Raw genomic sequence first — 19,215 nt, 5'->3', positions numbered from 1 at the left:
CCCACCAATTTTCCGATCGTTCCTATAGCAGCTATATGATGTAGTCGTCCGATTTTGATAAAATTAAATTCGAAATGCAGAACTATTTAAAAAATGTTATTTCCAAGCGCAGGAGGTTATATGTTAAAAAACACCGAAGCTATAATTTGTTTCATATTATTTTCCCACCAATTTTCCGATCGTTCCTATGGCAGCTGTAAGATATTATCGTCCGATTTTGATAAAATTAAATTCGAAATTCAGAACTAATTAAAAAATGTTATTTCCAAGCGTAGGAGGTTATATGTTAAAAAACACCGAAGCTATAATTTGTTTCATATTATTTTCTAACCAATTTTACGATCGTTCCTATGGCAGCTATATGATATAGTCTTCCGATTTTGATAAAATTAAATTCGAATAACTAAAAAATGTTATTTCCAAGCGTAGGAGGTTATATGCTAAGGAACACCGAAGATATAATTTGTTTCATATTATTTTCCCACCAATTTTCCGATCGTTCCTATGGCAGCAATATGACTTAGTCGTCCGATTTTGATAAAATTAAATTTAAAATTCAGAACTAATTAAAAAATGTTATTTCCAAGCGTAGGAGGTTATATGTTAAAAAACACCGAAGCTATAATTTGTTTCATATTATTTTCCCACCAGTTTTACGATATGTTCCTATGGCAGCTATATGATAAATACGAAATTCAGAACTTATTTAAAAATGTTATTTCCAAGCGTAGGAGGTTATATGTTTAAAAACACCAAAGATATAATATTTTTAATTTTTTTTTTACGATTATTCCTATGGGAGCGAAAAGATATAATTGTCCGATCCGGATGGTTCCGACTTATAATCTACCTGCAAAAGAAATACGATTTTTGGAAAAGTTTCAGCCCGATAGCTTTAAAACTGAGAGACTGGTTTGCGTAGAAACGGATGGACAGACGGACATGGCTAGATCGACTCGTCTAGTCATGCTGATCAAGAATATATATACTTTTCCTTACGTCTCCTTCACTGCGTTGGAAACTTCTGACTGAAATCAATATACCCTCTGCAAGGGTATAATAAGAGAGGAATTAGGATATGCAAAATAGTGATAGGGTTAGTATTCAAATCGCAAGAAAATTGAGGAGAAGCTTGGAGTTCAGTCGGAATGGGGGACCAGCAAGTATGACTCCGCCAATAACTCGCTCGCAAGCAAATCAAGAGGAGAAATTGGAAAATATATCGGCACCCGAAGCCATGAAGTCGCTAAGGGAACAGAATCCTGATGGAATGGGAAGCGGAAGTCCAGGAGAAGCTAGCGGTCATCAGTCGGTAGGCGGAACCGTGCCCATACCAAAGCATTTCATAAAGAAAAACGCAGCATGGCAGGCAGATACGCACGTTCGTCAGGCTCAAGGACAACAAGTTGGACAGGGCCAAGTACCCTCTTCGGGGACGCATATGCCACCTCAAGGCATGGCATGGCAGCCGCGGGCAAATCCGAGTCAGATGCCACCATTCGATCCGGGGATGCTACAGCAACCTCCGCCAATCATATTGCCGGGGGTACGTTACCATATGGGATTCCCGCCGCCAACATCTGGGGCGCTGTCCGAGAAGCAGGAGACGAATCGTCACGCATCGGAAGGGTATCTGCAATCTGCCTGGTCGACGGAGCAGGAACCAAGAAGATGGAATGGGTCTCACACGACACCGCCAGAACATCCTCCTGGAAACGGTGGGTCACAGCACAACTTCAATCCAGGACAAGTTAGCGTTGGTCAAGCGGGACAGCAGGCGATTCAGCGTTTGAAGTCGGTCAGCTGCGGAAGTGGGGGCTAAGTTTCGATGGAAGTCCCAGAAGCATGCCGGTGTCTGAATTTATATTCCGCCTCGATCATCTCCAAAGGTCGTATCAGGGGCCGAGGAAGGAGGTCCTAAGAGAATTTTACGTACTAGTGGAAGAACAAGCGAAGGAATGGTACTGGATGTACGTGAGATCGACGGAGAAACAAGAGTGGACTTACCGGAGGGACGCCCTTCAGCAGCAGTTTCAGAGTCACCGATCCAACTTCGAGCGAGGCCAGCGAAGACATCGAGGTGTATATCCAGACTATGCTAGCTCTCAGATCTCGACTAGAGATGCCGTTTTCCGACTTTGACCTGATAAAGGTGATAAAGATGAATATTAGGGATCAGATTTGCAGCATTATATACCCGATATATATCAGAAACCTGGATCAACTCCGACATCAATGCCACGATGCGGAAAGAATATTGGCCACCCGATGGACCCGACATCCAAGCAACCTCGAAACTCACCATGGAAATAGGATCGTCCGAGGATAGATGAGCTTTGTCCGGAATCAGTCGGAGAACAGACTACACCTGGAGAACAAGAGGAAGTGGAGGCATTAGCTAGACACTGGGAGAACAACAGAGAACGACAGACACTTACAGGCTGGAATTGTGGAACCGTGGGACACCCATTCAAAGCGTGTGAATCGGAGGTGTTAAAGGTATTCTGTTTCAAGTGTGGAATACCGGGGCATCAGTCAGCTTGCTTGGGGAAAGTTGCCTTGAAACAGTGGAAAGGTTAGGACTGAGATTAGAGAGGTCACAATCGATAATGAAATCAGCATTAGGTACGCAGCATGGAGTAGTGGGGAAGATTCAACACAGCATCTCGTACAATGGGTTAAAAAAACGATTGCCGATACTCCTTTGTCCTTCCTTAAAGCAAAAATTATACCTTTGTATAGATTTCTGGAGGAAATTCGAATTGGCACCAGAGGTAGTGGGTGTAGAATCCGTACACCAGGTGGAATCCGAATTTATGGCCAAAGAGAACAGATAGAGGCACATATTTGATCCCCTTAACAGGCTGAGCAGCTGGAAGAAGCAAAAGGAGGTTTTCTGACATACGAAAGTCAAGGATTAGGACTTACCAAGGTGGAAGAACACTCGATCCAGTTAGTTGAAGGAGCCGTACCCGTGAAGGACAAATTTTTTCCAGTTTCTCCGGCGAAACAACAACTGCTGTTCGCAAAAATCGATGAAATGCTTCGGTTAGGAGTCATCGAGATAAGTGAAAGTCCCTGGAACAACCGAACGACGCTGGCGCAGAAACCTGGAAAGAATAGGCTGTGCTTAGACGCAAGAAAACTGAACACACTTACAGTGAATGATGCTTACCCATTACAAAGCATTGAGTCGATTTTAAACCGGGTAGATGACACGATTTTCATCAGCAGTATCGATTTAAAACATGCGTTCTGGAAAGTGGAACTCGATGAAAATTGTCGTCCCTTGACCGCTTTCACAATACCTAGAAGGCCACTTTATCAGTTTCGACGGATGCCATTCGGCTTGGGTAATTCGGCTCAAAGGTTGTGTAGGGTAATGGATAAGGTAATCCCACAGCGTCTTCGAAGCCGCGTCTTTGTTTACTTGGATGACTTGCTGATGAAATCCAAGACTTTCGAAGAACACTGCATGTTGCTGAAAGAAGTAGCAGAGTGTTTAAATAAAGCAAATTTGACGATCGGCCTACACAAGTCAAAATTTTGTTTTAAATACTTGCGGTATTTGGGATTTATCATCGGTGATGGGGCCTTGCGGACAGATCCGAAGAAAGTTGAGGCGATTATGAAGATAGAAGTGCCCAAAAATACGCGACAACTACGCAGCTTCTTAGGAACCGCAAGATGGTACCTCAGGTTAATCCAAAATTTCTCCGGTGTAAGTGCGCCGCTCACAAACTGCCTTAAAAATAAAGGGAAATTTACGTGGACGGAGGAAGCAACTGCGGCATTTGAAACACTGAAGAAAGGACTTACCTGCGGGCCGGTATTAGCTCATCCAGATTTCGGGAAACTTTTGGATACAGTGTGACGCCAGCCATGTTGGAATTGGGGGCAGTGTTATACCAGCAAGACGTAGAAGGATCGGACCGGCCAATAGCATTCTTTTCGGCGAAGCTGAGAGGAGCACAACTCAATTACAGCATAACGGAAAAAGAGTGCCTCGCAGCTAAAAAAGCCGTGGAAAGATTCCGTCTCTTCGATTTTGAGACAACGGAGTTTGAGAGTCCTGAATACCTAGAAAGACTGCAGATGATTGAAGAGCATGGAAGAGATAAGTTTCCGGACTTACGAGTGGAAGAAAGACTTCTATTCAAGAAGACACACTTCGATAGAGAGGAATTTGAATGGAAACTGTCGGTTCCGGAAGCATTGACGACAACTCCAATCCAGCAAGCCCACGGCAGCGACATGGCAATGCATGGGGGTATGGAAAAGACCTTAGCGAGACTTCAGCGTATGTATTACTGGCCCAAAATGGTAATTCAAGTCCGAGAATTTGTATCAGCATGCGAAAACTGCAAGGAGAACAAGCACATAACGCAGATAAAGCGACCAGTGATGGGGTATGAGGTACGGAAAGATCGACCCATTCAAAAGCTGTACCTGGATTTCCTAGGAAAGTATCCGCGGTCTCACCGAGGGAACACGATGTTATTTATCGCGTTGGATCACTTAACCAAGTTTGTGTGGCTAAAAGCGAATCCGAAGGCCACATCGACAGTTGTAGTCCGATTCCTGCAAGAAGGAATATTCACCCAATTCGGAGTTCCGGAAACAATCCACACGGACAACGGAAGGCAGTTTATCTCCAAAGAATTCGAGAATATGCTACAAGAATATGGGATTACACACATGAAGACAGGGAGATACATAATCCAATGCTTCGGAGAGAGTAAATCAATCCGTGCTAGCAGCCATTCGAGTGAACATCCAGGACGACCACACGCGATGGGATGAATACTTAGCGGACATACAAGCGTCGCTGAGGTCATCCATCTATAGCAGCACCGGAACTTCGCCGTACTTTGCCATGTTCCAACAGCACATGTTTACGAATGGGAAAGATTACTCGCTGGCTCGCAAGTTGAATGCCCTTAATGATACTGAGATAGCCCAGTTGCTCAGATCGGAGAGACAACAACTATACAGAGCGAAAATAAAAGAAAGGATACATCAGGCCTACGAGAAAGCATCAAAGCATTACAACTTAAAGGCCCGAGAGATTCGATACTACCGGGACAAGAAATCTACAAGAGAAACTTTGTCCTAAGTGACTTCAGCAAGAATTGGAACTCCAAGTTTTGCAGAAAGTACACTAAATGTCGAGTCACAAAAGCGTTGGGAAACTCTTTGTACGCTTTGGAAAACTTGCGCGGCAATCCTTTGGGTGTTTTCCATGAAGAGGATCTGAAACAATAGTGCCCGGCTAGCAAACCACACTCACCAATTTAACAAAGCTGTTTACATTAAGACAGATAACGATAGGCTTGTGCCTATCGTGTGTCGATACACGACTATCGACGACTCGTGAGTTCAGGGAGTCGTGAAGCTGAGTCAAATCATGGAACTGGTTCCTTAAACCGGATAACTCCCAAATGAACCAAAATTTAAATCCGAAAAATTTGAGTGGTTTTTGGCGAAGGGAGCTTGGAAAAGTGAAATAAGCAAGGGTAAGTAAAGGGCGAAAATAAGTGGTCGCAGACGGTTCGGTTGGCAAGAAAAATAATATTAAAAAAAGTCAAGTTCCAACCCATTAAGTGATAAAAAAAAGAGTACTTGTTGATGTGAGTGGAGTTAAAATTGAAATATTTATAGAATATTCCGTGAGGGACAAGCAAGGATCAGAAAGATAGATTGATATAAGGAGAGACGAAGACCAGTCACCAGGAGGAGATAAAAATTTCAACAAGAAAATTGGCCACTCAATCCCGGGTTATTCGCCCTTTAAAATTATATTTGCCACAGAGAATTTAAAAAGTTGTTCCCAAAAACTGCGAGCGGCAAAGAAAACCAGCAAGCCGAAAATAAAAAAAACGACACTGATGATATGTTTGATTATGTAACCCGCCCAAACAAATTTATCCCACTTATATCTATTCAAATTATTTATTTATTTGACTTATTTATTTACACAAACCAGAAACTATTGTACTATTTTATATTGTTATAGCTTTATTTATTTATATATATGTGTATGTGTATATGTGTATATAGACTTATAAAATTTTAGAATTTAAGAGAAATTTTTGAATTATAATGCGAAAACGAAATGAATTCGTGTGAATAGAAATTCTTGTTGGGGGGTGAGATGATGTAGGCGAGGTAGCACGACCCACGAGGCAGAATTGGGAGATGTGTCCAAAAGAACGTTGAGGGATGCACTCATGGTTGGAAGGGACTCCAAGAGCTGTGTGGTCCAGTCCAGATGTTCAAAGAAAGTCCGTCGTGAAGATTGCCGTTGTCCGAGTTTGAATTTCCGCTTTTTATTGCTTTTTTTGTTGTGTCTGCAGCGTAGACATTTTTTTGGTTGTTCCCCTCCCTGGGACGTTCGATGACTAGCCGGCATCTACACTGCGCAAAACGCAGGATACGACAAATCTACAAGAGTTTATTAATGGTGTCTTTATGTATTGGCCTATTTTGGCTCAAACATTTGTAAGACTTATCAAAGGTGTCCTTTAATTCTCGTATATAGAGAGTTAATTGCTCCCATTCCATACTAAAATTTTATTAATTTTTTTAAAATTAATTGTGCATAATTTTTACCACATTTATGAGTCCTAATACTGGATGTATGTCTTTTTCCGAGAATACTTTACAGTTTCTTACGGTAGTCAGTACTATTGCTTTTGCCTTCAGTTGCAATGAATAAGCGGGGAAAAATTTAGGTTGTACCTATATATGTACTTCTGTTCAAAATCTGTAATTAATAAAGGCTCTGCTCTGTTTCTAACTATGGCTTATACTCTATTCTCAAAATTTGGTTCATTGTCAATAGTAATTCTAACGCAGTCCTGTGTGTTAATTTTTAGTTTATAATATTTTTTTTTTTTTTTTCAAAAGGGACATTTTCTTAGACAACATTTAATTCTCTCTTTTTAATATGTCATTGTGTACATATACATTCTTTGTATTTTATTATACCCGTTACTCGTAGAGTAAAAGGGTATACTAGATTCGTCGGAAAGTATGTAACAGGCAGAAGGAAGCGTTTCCGACCCCATAAAGTATATTTATTCTGGATCAGGATCACTAGCCGAGTCGATCTAGCCATGTCCGTCTGTCCGTCTGTCTGTCCGTCCGTCCTTCCGGATGAACACTGAGATCTCGGAAACTATAAGAGCTAGGCTATTGGGACTCGCATCTTACGCAGCGCAAGTTGGTTTCAGCAGCTTGCCACGCCCACTCTAACGCCCACATACGTTCCAAAACTGTGGCTTCTACAGTTTTGATGCTAGAATATAAAATTTAACTGAAATTTATTGTTCTTATCAATATTTATCGATTTACCCAAAACAAAAATTGCCACGCCCACTTTAACGCCCACAAGGTTCAACAATTCCTTAATATTCTTGGACTTGATGCACTATGGTCAGTACAATCAAACAGCTTGCTTGGGGAAAGTTGCCTTGAAACAGTGGAAAGGTTAGGACTGAGATTAGAGAGGTCACAATCGATAATGAAATCAGCATTAGGTACGCAGCATGGAGTAGTGGGGAAGATTCAACACAGCATCTCGTACAATGGGTTAAAAAAACGATTGCCGATACTCCTTTGTCCTTCCTTAAAGCAAAAATTATACCTTTGTATAGATTTCTGGAGGAAATTCGAATTGGCACCAGAGGTAGTGGGTGTAGAATCCGTACACCAGGTGGAATCCGAATTTATGGCCAAAGAGAACAGATAGAGGCACATATTTGATTTTAATTTCATATTATTTTCCCACCAGTTTTACGATATGTTCCTATGGCAGCTATATGATAAATACGAAATTCAGAACTTATTTAAAAATGTTATTTCCAAGCGTAGGAGGTTATATGTTTAAAAACACCAAAGATATAATATTTTTAATTTTTTTTTTACGATTATTCCTATGGGAGCGAAAAGATATAATTGTCCGATCCGGATGGTTCCGACTTATAATCTACCTGCAAAAGAAATACGATTTTTGGAAAAGTTTCAGCCCGATAGCTTTAAAACTGAGAGACTGGTTTGCGTAGAAACGGATGGACAGACGGACATGGCTAGATCGACTCGTCTAGTCATGCTGATCAAGAATATATATACTTTTCCTTACGTCTCCTTCACTGCGTTGGAAACTTCTGACTGAAATCAATATACCCTCTGCAAGGGTATAATAAGAGAGGAATTAGGATATGCAAAATAGTGATAGGGTTAGTATTCAAATCGCAAGAAAATTGAGGAGAAGCTTGGAGTTCAGTCGGAATGGGGGACCAGCAAGTATGACTCCGCCAATAACTCGCTCGCAAGCAAATCAAGAGGAGAAATTGGAAAATATATCGGCACCCGAAGCCATGAAGTCGCTAAGGGAACAGAATCCTGATGGAATGGGAAGCGGAAGTCCAGGAGAAGCTAGCGGTCATCAGTCGGTAGGCGGAACCGTGCCCATACCAAAGCATTTCATAAAGAAAAACGCAGCATGGCAGGCAGATACGCACGTTCGTCAGGCTCAAGGACAACAAGTTGGACAGGGCCAAGTACCCTCTTCGGGGACGCATATGCCACCTCAAGGCATGGCATGGCAGCCGCGGGCAAATCCGAGTCAGATGCCACCATTCGATCCGGGGATGCTACAGCAACCTCCGCCAATCATATTGCCGGGGGTACGTTACCATATGGGATTCCCGCCGCCAACATCTGGGGCGCTGTCCGAGAAGCAGGAGACGAATCGTCACGCATCGGAAGGGTATCTGCAATCTGCCTGGTCGACGGAGCAGGAACCAAGAAGATGGAATGGGTCTCACACGACACCGCCAGAACATCCTCCTGGAAACGGTGGGTCACAGCACAACTTCAATCCAGGACAAGTTAGCGTTGGTCAAGCGGGACAGCAGGCGATTCAGCGTTTGAAGTCGGTCAGCTGCGGAAGTGGGGGCTAAGTTTCGATGGAAGTCCCAGAAGCATGCCGGTGTCTGAATTTATATTCCGCCTCGATCATCTCCAAAGGTCGTATCAGGGGCCGAGGAAGGAGGTCCTAAGAGAATTTTACGTACTAGTGGAAGAACAAGCGAAGGAATGGTACTGGATGTACGTGAGATCGACGGAGAAACAAGAGTGGACTTACCGGAGGGACGCCCTTCAGCAGCAGTTTCAGAGTCACCGATCCAACTTCGAGCGAGGCCAGCGAAGACATCGAGGTGTATATCCAGACTATGCTAGCTCTCAGATCTCGACTAGAGATGCCGTTTTCCGACTTTGACCTGATAAAGGTGATAAAGATGAATATTAGGGATCAGATTTGCAGCATTATATACCCGATATATATCACAAACCTGGATCAACTCCGACATCAATGCCACGATGCGGAAAGAATATTGGCCACCCGATGGACCCGACATCCAAGCAACCTCGAAACTCACCATGGAAATAGGATCGCCCGAGGATAGATGAGCTTTGTCCGGAATCAGTCGGAGAACAGACTACACCTGGAGAACAAGAGGAAGTGGAGGCATTAGCTAGACACTGGGAGAACAACAGAGAACGACAGACACTTACAGGCTGGAATTGTGGAACCGTGGGACACCCATTCAAAGCGTGTGAATCGGAGGTGTTAAAGGTATTCTGTTTCAAGTGTGGAATACCGGGGCATCAGTCAGCTTGCTTGGGGAAAGTTGCCTTGAAACAGTGGAAAGGTTAGGACTGAGATTAGAGAGGTCACAATCGATAATGAAATCAGCATTAGGTACGCAGCATGGAGTAGTGGGGAAGATTCAACACAGCATCTCGTACAATGGGTTAAAAAAACGATTGCCGATACTCCTTTGTCCTTCCTTAAAGCAAAAATTATACCTTTGTATAGATTTCTGGAGGAAATTCGAATTGGCGCCAGAGGTAGTGGGTGTAGAATCCGTACACCAGGTGGAATCCGAATTTATGGCCAAAGAGAACAGATAGAGGCACATATTTGATCCCCTTAACAGGCTGAGCAGCTGGAAGAAGCAAAAGGAGGTTTTCTGACATACGAAAGTCAAGGATTAGGACTTACCAAGGTGGAAGAACACTCGATCCAGTTAGTTGAAGGAGCCGTACCCGTGAAGGAGAAATTTTTTCCAGTTTCTCCGGCGAAACAACAACTGCTGTTCGCAAAAATCGATGAAATGCTTCGGTTAGGAGTCATCGAGATAAGTGAAAGTCCCTGGAACAACCGAACGACGCTGGCGCAGAAACCTGGAAAGAATAGGCTGTGCTTAGACGCAAGAAAACTGAACACACTTACAGTGAATGATGCTTACCCATTACAAAGCATTGAGTCGATTTTAAACCGGGTAGATGACACGATTTTCATCAGCAGTATCGATTTAAAACATGCGTTCTGGCAAGTGGAACTCGATGAAAATTGTCGTCCCTTGACCGCTTTCACAATACCTAGAAGGCCACTTTATCAGTTTCGACGGATGCCATTCGGCTTGTGTAATTCGGCTCAAAGGTTGTGTAGGGTAATGGATAAGGTAATCCCACAGCGTCTTCGAAGCCGCGTCTTTGTTTACTTGGATGACTTGCTGATGAAATCCAAGACTTTCGAAGAACACTGCATGTTGCTGAAAGAAGTAGCAGAGTGTTTAAATAAAGCAAATTTGACGATCGGCCTACACAAGTCAAAATTTTGTTTTAAATACTTGCGGTATTTGGGATTTATCATCGGTGATGGGGCCTTGCGGACAGATCCGAAGAAAGTTGAGGCGATTATGAAGATAGAAGTGCCCAAAAATACGCGACAACTACGCAGCTTCTTAGGAACCGCAAGATGGTACCTCAGGTTAATCCAAAATTTCTCCGGTGTAAGTGCGCCGCTCACAAACTGCCTTAAAAATAAAGGGAAATTTACGTGGACGGAGGAAGCAACTGCGGCATTTGAAACACTGAAGAAAGGACTTACCTGCGGGCCGGTATTAGCTCATCCAGATTTCGGGAAACTTTTGGATACAGTGTGACGCCAGCCATGTTGGAATTGGGGGCAGTGTTATACCAGCAAGACGTAGAAGGATCGGACCGGCCAATAGCATTCTTTTCGGCGAAGCTGAGAGGAGCACAACTCAATTACAGCATAACGGAAAAAGAGTGCCTCGCAGCTAAAAAAGCCGTGGAAAGATTCCGTCTCTTCGATTTTGAGACAACGGAGTTTGAGAGTCCTGAATACCTAGAAAGACTGCAGATGATTGAAGAGCATGGAAGAGATAAGTTTCCGGACTTACGAGTGGAAGAAAGACTTCTATTCAAGAAGACACACTTCGATAGAGAGGAATTTGAATGGAAACTGTCGGTTCCGGAAGCATTGACGACAACTCCAATCCAGCAAGCCCACGGCAGCGACATGGCAATGCATGGGGGTATGGAAAAGACCTTAGCGAGACTTCAGCGTATGTATTACTGGCCCAAAATGGTAATTCAAGTCCGAGAATTTGTATCAGCATGCGAAAACTGCAAGGAGAACAAGCACATAACGCAGATAAAGCGACCAGTGATGGGGTATGAGGTACGGAAAGATCGACCCATTCAAAAGCTGTACCTGGATTTCCTAGGAAAGTATCCGCGGTCTCACCGAGGGAACACGATGTTATTTATCGCGTTGGATCACTTAACCAAGTTTGTGTGGCTAAAAGCGAATCCGAAGGCCACATCGACAGCTGTAGTCCGATTCCTGCAAGAAGGAATATTCACCCAATTCGGAGTTCCGGAAACAATCCACACGGACAACGGAAGGCAGTTTATCTCCAAAGAATTCGAGAATATGCTACAAGAATATGGGATTACACACATGAAGACAGGGAGATACATAATCCAATGCTTCGGAGAGAGTAAATCAATCCGTGCTAGCAGCCATTCGAGTGAACATCCAGGACGACCACACGCGATGGGATGAATACTTAGCGGACATACAAGCGTCGCTGAGGTCATCCATCTATAGCAGCACCGGAACTTCGCCGTACTTTGCCATGTTCCAACAGCACATGTTTACGAATGGGAAAGATTACTCGCTGGCTCGCAAGTTGAATGCCCTTAATGATACTGAGATAGCCCAGTTGCTCAGATCGGAGAGACAACAACTATACAGAGCGAAAATAAAAGAAAGGATACATCAGGCCTACGAGAAAGCATCAAAGCATTACAACTTAAAGGCCCGAGAGATTCGATACTACCGGGACAAGAAATCTACAAGAGAAACTTTGTCCTAAGTGACTTCAGCAAGAATTGGAACTCCAAGTTTTGCAGAAAGTACACTAAATGTCGAGTCACAAAAGCGTTGGGAAACTCTTTGTACGCTTTGGAAAACTTGCGCGGCAATCCTTTGGGTGTTTTCCATGAAGAGGATCTGAAACAATAGTGCCCGGCTAGCAAACCACACTCACCAATTTAACAAAGCTGTTTACATTAAGACAGATAACGATAGGCTTGTGCCTATCGTGTGTCGATACACGACTATCGACGACTCGTGAGTTCAGGGAGTCGTGAAGCTGAGTCAAATCATGGAACTGGTTCCTTAAACCGGATAACTCCCAAATGAACCAAAATTTAAATCCGAAAAATTTGAGTGGTTTTTGGCGAAGGGAGCTTGGAAAAGTGAAATAAGCAAGGGTAAGTAAAGGGCGAAAATAAGTGGTCGCAGACGGTTCGGTTGGCAAGAAAAATAATATTAAAAAAAGTCAAGTTCCAACCCATTAAGTGATAAAAAAAAGAGTACTTGTTGATGTGAGTGGAGTTAAAATTGAAATATTTATAGAATATTCCGTGAGGGACAAGCAAGGATCAGAAAGATAGATTGATATAAGGAGAGACGAAGACCAGTCACCAGGAGGAGATAAAAATTTCAACAAGAAAATTGGCCACTCAATCCCGGGTTATTCGCCCTTTAAAATTATATTTGCCACAGAGAATTTAAAAAGTTGTTCCCAAAAACTGCGAGCGGCAAAGAAAACCAGCAAGCCGAAAATAAAAAAAACGACACTGATGATATGTTTGATTATGTAACCCGCCCAAACAAATTTATCCCACTTATATCTATTCAAATTATTTATTTATTTGACTTATTTATTTACACAAACCAGAAACTATTGTACTATTTTATATTGTTATAGCTTTATTTATTTATATATATGTGTATGTGTATATGTGTATATAGACTTATAAAATTTTAGAATTTAAGAGAAATTTTTGAATTATAATGCGAAAACGAAATGAATTCGTGTGAATAGAAATTCTTGTTGGGGGGTGAGATGATGTAGGCGAGGTAGCACGACCCACGAGGCAGAATTGGGAGATGTGTCCAAAAGAACGTTGAGGGATGCACTCATGGTTGGAAGGGACTCCAAGAGCTGTGTGGTCCAGTCCAGATGTTCAAAGAAAGTCCGTCGTGAAGATTGCCGTTGTCCGAGTTTGAATTTCCGCTTTTTATTGTTTTTTTTGTTGTGTCTGCAGCGTAGACATTTTTTTGGTTGTTCCCCTCCCTGGGACGTTCGATGACTAGCCGGCATCTACACTGCGCAAAACGCAGGATACGACAAATCTACAAGAGTTTATTAATGGTGTCTTTATGTATTGGCCTATTTTGGCTCAAACATTTGTAAGACTTATCAAAGGTGTCCTTTAATTCTCGTATATAGAGAGTTAATTGCTCCCATTCCATACTAAAATTTTATTAATTTTTTTAAAATTAATTGTGCATAATTTTTACCACATTTATGAGTCCTAATACTGGATGTATGTCTTTTTCCGAGAATACTTTACAGTTTCTTACGGTAGTCAGTACTATTGCTTTTGCCTTCAGTTGCAATGAACAAGCGGGGAAAAATTTAGGTTGTACCTATATATGTACTTCTGTTCAAAATCTGTAATTAATAAAGGCTCTGCTCTGTTTCTAACTATGGCTTATACTCTATTCTCAAAATTTGGTTCATTGTCAATAGTAATTCTAACGCAGTCCTGTGTGTTAATTTTTAGTTTATAATATTTTTTTTTTTTTTTTCAAAAGGGACATTTTCTTAGACAACATTTAATTCTCTCTTTTTAATATGTCATTGTGTACATATACATTCTTTGTATTTTATTATACCCGTTACTCGTAGAGTAAAAGGGTATACTAGATTCGTCGGAAAGTATGTAACAGGCAGAAGGAAGCGTTTCCGACCCCATAAAGTATATTTATTCTGGATCAGGATCACTAGCCGAGTCGATCTAGCCATGTCCGTCTGTCCGTCTGTCTGTCCGTCCGTCCTTCCGGATGAACACTGAGATCTCGGAAACTATAAGAGCTAGGCTATTGGGACTCGCATCTTACCCAGCGCAAGTTGGTTTCAGCAGCTTGCCACGCCCACTCTAACGCCCACATACGTTCCAAAACTGTGGCTTCTACAGTTTTGATGCTAGAATATAAAATTTAACTGAAATTTATTGTTCTTATCAATATTTATCGATTTACCCAAAACAAAAATTGCCACGCCCACTTTAACGCCCACAAGGTTCAACAATTCCTTAATATTCTTGGACTTGATGCACTATGGTCAGTACAATCAAACAGCTTGCTTGGGGAAAGTTGCCTTGAAACAGTGGAAAGGTTAGGACTGAGATTAGAGAGGTCACAATCGATAATGAAATCAGCATTAGGTACGCAGCATGGAGTAGTGGGGAAGATTCAACACAGCATCTCGTACAATGGGTTAAAAAAACGATTGCCGATACTCCTTTGTCCTTCCTTAAAGCAAAAATTATACCTTTGTATAGATTTCTGGAGGAAATTCGAATTGGCACCAGAGGTAGTGGGTGTAGAATCCGTACACCAGGTGGAATCCGAATTTATGGCCAAAGAGAACAGATAGAGGCACATATTTGATCCCCTTAACAGGCTGAGCAGCTGGAAGAAGCAAAAGGAGGTTTTCTGACATACGAAAGTCAAGGATTAGGACTTACCAAGGTGGAAGAACACTCGATCCAGTTAGTTGAAGGAGCCGTACCCGTGAAGGAGAAATTTTTTCCAGTTTCTCCGGCGAAACAACAACTGCTGTTCGCAAAAATCGATGAAATGCTTCGGTTAGGAGTCATCGAGATAAGTGAAAGTCCCTGGAACAACCGAACGACGCTGGCGCAGAAACCTGGAAAGAATAGGCTGAGCTTAGACGCAAGAAAACTGAACACACTTACAGTGAATGATGCTTACCCATTACAAAGCATTGAGTCGATTTTAAGCCGGGTAGATGACACGATTTTCATCAGCAGTATCGATTTAAAACATGCGTTCTGGCAAGTGGAACTCGATGAAAATTGTCGTCCCTTGACCGCTTTCACAATACCTAGAAGGCCACTTTATCAGTTTCGACGGATGCCATTCGGCTTGGGTAATTCGGCTCAAAGGTTGTGTAGGGTAATGGATAAGGTAATCCCACAGCGTCTTCGAAGCCGCGTCTTTGTTTACTTGGATGACTTGCTGATGAAATCCAAGACTTTCGAAGAACACTGCATGTTGCTGAAAGAAGTAGCAGAGTGTTTAAATAAAGCAAATTTGACGATCGGCCTACACAAGTCAAAATTTTGTTTTAAATACTTGCGGTATTTGGGATTTATCATCGGTGATGGGGCCTTGCGGACAGATCCGAAGAAAGTTGAGGCGATTATGAAGATAGAAGTGCCTAAAAATACGCGACAACTACGCAGCTTCTTAGGAACCGCAAGATGGTACCTCAGGTTAATCCAAAATTTCTCCGGTGTAAGTGCGCCGCTCACAAACTGCCTTAAAAATAAAGGGAAATTTACGTGGACGGAGGAAGCAACTGCGGCATTTGAAACACTGAAGAAAGGACTTACCTGCGGGCCGGTATTAGCTCATCCAGATTTCGGGAAACTTTTGGATACAGTGTGACGCCAGCCATGTTGGAATTGGGGGCAGTGTTATACCAGCAAGACGTAGAAGGATCGGACCGGCCAATAGCATTCTTTTCGGCGAAGCTGAGAGGAGCACAACTCAATTACAGCATAACGGAAAAAGAGTGCCTCGCAGCTAAAAAAGCCGTGGAAAGATTCCGTCTCTTCGATTTTGAGACAACGGAGTTTGAGAGTCCTGAATACCTAGAAAGACTGCAGATGATTGAAGAGCATGGAAGAGATAAGTTTCCGGACTTACGAGTGGAAGAAAGACTTCTATTCAAGAAGACACACTTCGATAGAGAGGAATTTGAATGGAAACTGTCGGTTCCGGAAGCATTGACGACAACTCCAATCCAGCAAGCCCACGGCAGCGACATGGCAATGCATGGGGGTATGGAAAAGACCTTAGCGAGACTTCAGCGTATGTATTACTGGCCCAAAATGGTAATTCAAGTCCGAGAATTTGTATCAGCATGCGAAAACTGCAAGGAGAACAAGCACATAACGCAGATAAAGCGACCAATGATGGGGTATGAGGTACGGAAAGATCGACCCATTCAAAAGGTGTACCTGGATTTCCTAGGAAAGTATCCGCGGTCACACCGAGGGAACACGATGTTATTTATCGCGTTGGATCACTTAACCAAGTTTGTGTGGCTAAAAGCGAATCCGAAGGCCACATCGACAGCTGTAGTCCGATTCCTGCAAGAAGGAATATTCACCCAATTCGGAGTTCCGGAAACAATCCACACGGACAACGGAAGGCAGTTTATCTCCAAAGAATTCGAGAATATGCTACAAAAATATGGGATTACACACATGAAGACAGGGAGATACATAATCCAATGCTTCGGAGAGAGTAAATCAATCCGTGCTAGCAGCCATTCGAGTGAACATCCAGGACGACCACACGCGATGGGATGAATACTTAGCGGACATACAAGCGTCGCTGAGGTCATCCATCTATAGCAGCACCGGAACTTCGCCGTACTTTGCCATGTTCCAACAGCACATGTTTACGAATGGGAAAGATTACTCGCTGGCTCGCAAGTTGAATGCCCTTAATGATACTGAGATAGCCCAGTTGCTCAGATCGGAGAGACAACAACTATACAGAGCGAAAATAAAAGAAAGGATACATCAGGCCTACGAGAAAGCATCAAAGCATTACAACTTAAAGGCCCGAGAGATTCGATACTACCGGGACAAGAAATCTACAAGAGAAACTTTGTCCTAAGTGACTTCAGCAAGAATTGGAACTCCAAGTTTTGCAGAAAGTACACTAAATGTCGAGTCACAAAAGCGTTGGGAAACTCTTTGTACGCTTTGGAAAACTTGCGCGGCAATCCTTTGGGTGTTTTCCATGAAGAGGATCTGAAACAATAGTGCCCGGCTAGCAAACCACACTCACCAATTTAACAAAGCTGTTTACATTAAGACAGATAACGATAGGCTTGTGCCTATCGTGTGTCGATACACGACTATCGACGACTCGTGAGTTCAGGGAGTCGTGAAGCTGAGTCAAATCATGGAACTGGTTCCTTAAACCGGATAACTCCCAAATGAACCAAAATTTAAATCCGAAAAATTTGAGTGGTTTTTGGCGAAGGGAGCTTGGAAAAGTGAAATAAGCAAGGGTAAGTAAAGGGCGAAAATAAGTGGTCGCAGACGGTTCGGTTGGCAAGAAAAATAATATTAAAAAAAGTCAAGTTCCAACCCATTAAGTGATAAAAAAAAGAGTACTTGTTGATGTGAGTGGAGTTAAAATTGAAATATTTATAGAATATTCCGTGAGGGACAAGCAAGGATCAGAAAGATAGATTGATATAAGGAGAGACGAAGACCAGTCACCAGGAGGAGATAAAAATTTCAACAAGAAAATTGGCCACTCAATCCCGGGTTATTCGCCCTTTAAAATTATATTTGCCACAGAGAATTTAAAAAGTTGTTCCCAAAAACTGCGAGCGGCAAAGAAAACCAGCAAGCCGAAAATAAAAAAAACGACACTGATGATATGTTTGATTATGTAACCCGCCCAAACAAATTTATCCCACTTATATCTATTCAAATTATTTATTTATTTGACTTATTTATTTACACAAACCAGAAACTATTGTACTATTTTATATTGTTATAGCTTTATTTATTTATATATATGTGTATGTGTATATGTAGACTTATAAAATGTTAGAATTTAAGAGAAATTTTTGAATTATAATGCGAAAACGAAATGAATTCGTGTGAATAGAAATTCTTGTTGGGGAGTGAGATGATGTAGGCGAGGTAGCACGACCCACGAGGCAGAATTGGGAGATGTGTCCAAAAGAACGTTGAGGGATGCACTCATGGTTGGAAGGGACTCCAAGAGCTGTGTGGTCCAGTCCAGATGTTCAAAGAAAATCCGTCGTGAAGATTGCCGTTGTCCGAGTTTGAATTTCCGCTTTTTATTGTTTTTTTTGTTGTGTCTGCAGCGTAGACATTTTTTTGGTTGTTCCCCTCCCTGGGACGTTCGATGACTAGCCGGCATCTACACTGCGCAAAACGCAGGATACGACAAATCTACAAGAGTTTATTAATGGCGTCTTTATGTATTGGCCTATTTTGGCTCAAACATTTGTAAGACTTATCAAAGGTGTCCTTTAATTCTCGTATATAGAGAGTTAATTGCTCCCATTCCATACTAAAATTTTATTAATTTTTTTAAAATTAATTGTGCATAATTTTTACCACATTTATGAGTCCTAATACTGGATGTATGTCTTTTTCCGAGAATACTTTACAGTTTCTTACGGTAGTCAGTACTATTGCTTTTGCCTTCAGTTGCAATGAATAAGCGGGGAAAAATTTAGGTTGTACCTATTTATGTACTTCTGTTCAAAATCTGTAATTAATAAAGGCTCTGCTCTGTTTCTAACTATGGCTTATACTCTATTTTCAAAATTTGGTTCATTGTCAATAGTAATTCTAACGCAGTCCTGTGTGTTAATTTTTAGTTTATAATATATATTTTTTTTTTTTCAAAAGGGACATTTTCTTAGACAACATTTAATTCTCTCTTTTTAATATGTCATTGTGTACATATACATTCTTTGTATTTTATTATACCCGTTACTCGTAGAGTAAAAGGGTATACTAGATTCGTCGGAAAGTATGTAACAGGCAGAAGGAAGCGTTTCCGACCCCATAAAGTATATTTATTCTGGATCAGGATCACTAGCCGAGTCGATCTAGCCATGTCCGTCTGTCCGTCTGTCTGTCCGTCCGTCCTTTCGGATG

The 19,215-nt window shown here is 42.1% G+C and overlaps 1 protein-coding gene across 16 annotated transcripts; it reads right to left on the bottom strand.

The window, feature by feature from the left end:
• Window positions 1–1,047: 1,047 nt before the first annotated feature.
• On the bottom strand, window positions 1,048–18,004 carry LOC139355051 (uncharacterized). 16 transcript variants are annotated; one of them, XM_070999356.1, is made up of 27 exons: window positions 16,510–18,004; window positions 16,196–16,421; window positions 15,880–16,140; window positions 15,620–15,805; window positions 15,236–15,541; window positions 14,793–15,170; window positions 14,501–14,618; window positions 11,594–14,444; window positions 11,280–11,505; window positions 10,964–11,224; window positions 10,704–10,889; window positions 10,320–10,625; window positions 9,877–10,254; window positions 9,583–9,702; window positions 9,360–9,512; window positions 9,152–9,287; window positions 4,450–9,079; window positions 4,136–4,361; window positions 3,820–4,080; window positions 3,560–3,745; window positions 3,309–3,481; window positions 3,176–3,255; window positions 2,929–3,110; window positions 2,439–2,872; window positions 2,216–2,368; window positions 2,008–2,143; window positions 1,048–1,935 (listed from the first exon to the last, which is right to left on the bottom strand). In XM_070999356.1, exons 22-24 carry the CDS (start codon window positions 3,177–3,179, stop codon window positions 2,654–2,656), a joined length of 405 nt encoding a protein of 134 aa, XP_070855457.1. In that variant the 5' UTR covers window positions 3,180–3,255; window positions 3,309–3,481; window positions 3,560–3,745; window positions 3,820–4,080; window positions 4,136–4,361; window positions 4,450–9,079; window positions 9,152–9,287; window positions 9,360–9,512; window positions 9,583–9,702; window positions 9,877–10,254; window positions 10,320–10,625; window positions 10,704–10,889; window positions 10,964–11,224; window positions 11,280–11,505; window positions 11,594–14,444; window positions 14,501–14,618; window positions 14,793–15,170; window positions 15,236–15,541; window positions 15,620–15,805; window positions 15,880–16,140; window positions 16,196–16,421; window positions 16,510–18,004; the 3' UTR covers window positions 1,048–1,935; window positions 2,008–2,143; window positions 2,216–2,368; window positions 2,439–2,653. The 16 variants fall into 16 exon arrangements, with proteins under 16 accessions (XP_070855457.1, XP_070855458.1, XP_070855459.1 ...); XM_070999357.1 differs by having other exon boundaries at window positions 2,439–3,110; window positions 4,450–7,300; window positions 7,357–7,474; ... (2 more) ...; window positions 14,989–15,170; window positions 16,510–17,980; XM_070999358.1 differs by having other exon boundaries at window positions 2,439–3,110; window positions 14,793–14,932; window positions 14,989–15,170; window positions 16,510–17,978.
• Window positions 18,005–19,215: the final 1,211 nt, after the last annotated feature.

Source organism: Drosophila suzukii, unplaced genomic scaffold (assembly GCF_043229965.1).
Source record: "Drosophila suzukii unplaced genomic scaffold, CBGP_Dsuzu_IsoJpt1.0 scf_7, whole genome shotgun sequence".
NCBI lineage: Eukaryota > Metazoa > Arthropoda > Insecta > Diptera > Drosophilidae > Drosophila > Drosophila suzukii.
This window is presented reverse-complemented; position numbering and strand designations above follow the sequence as displayed.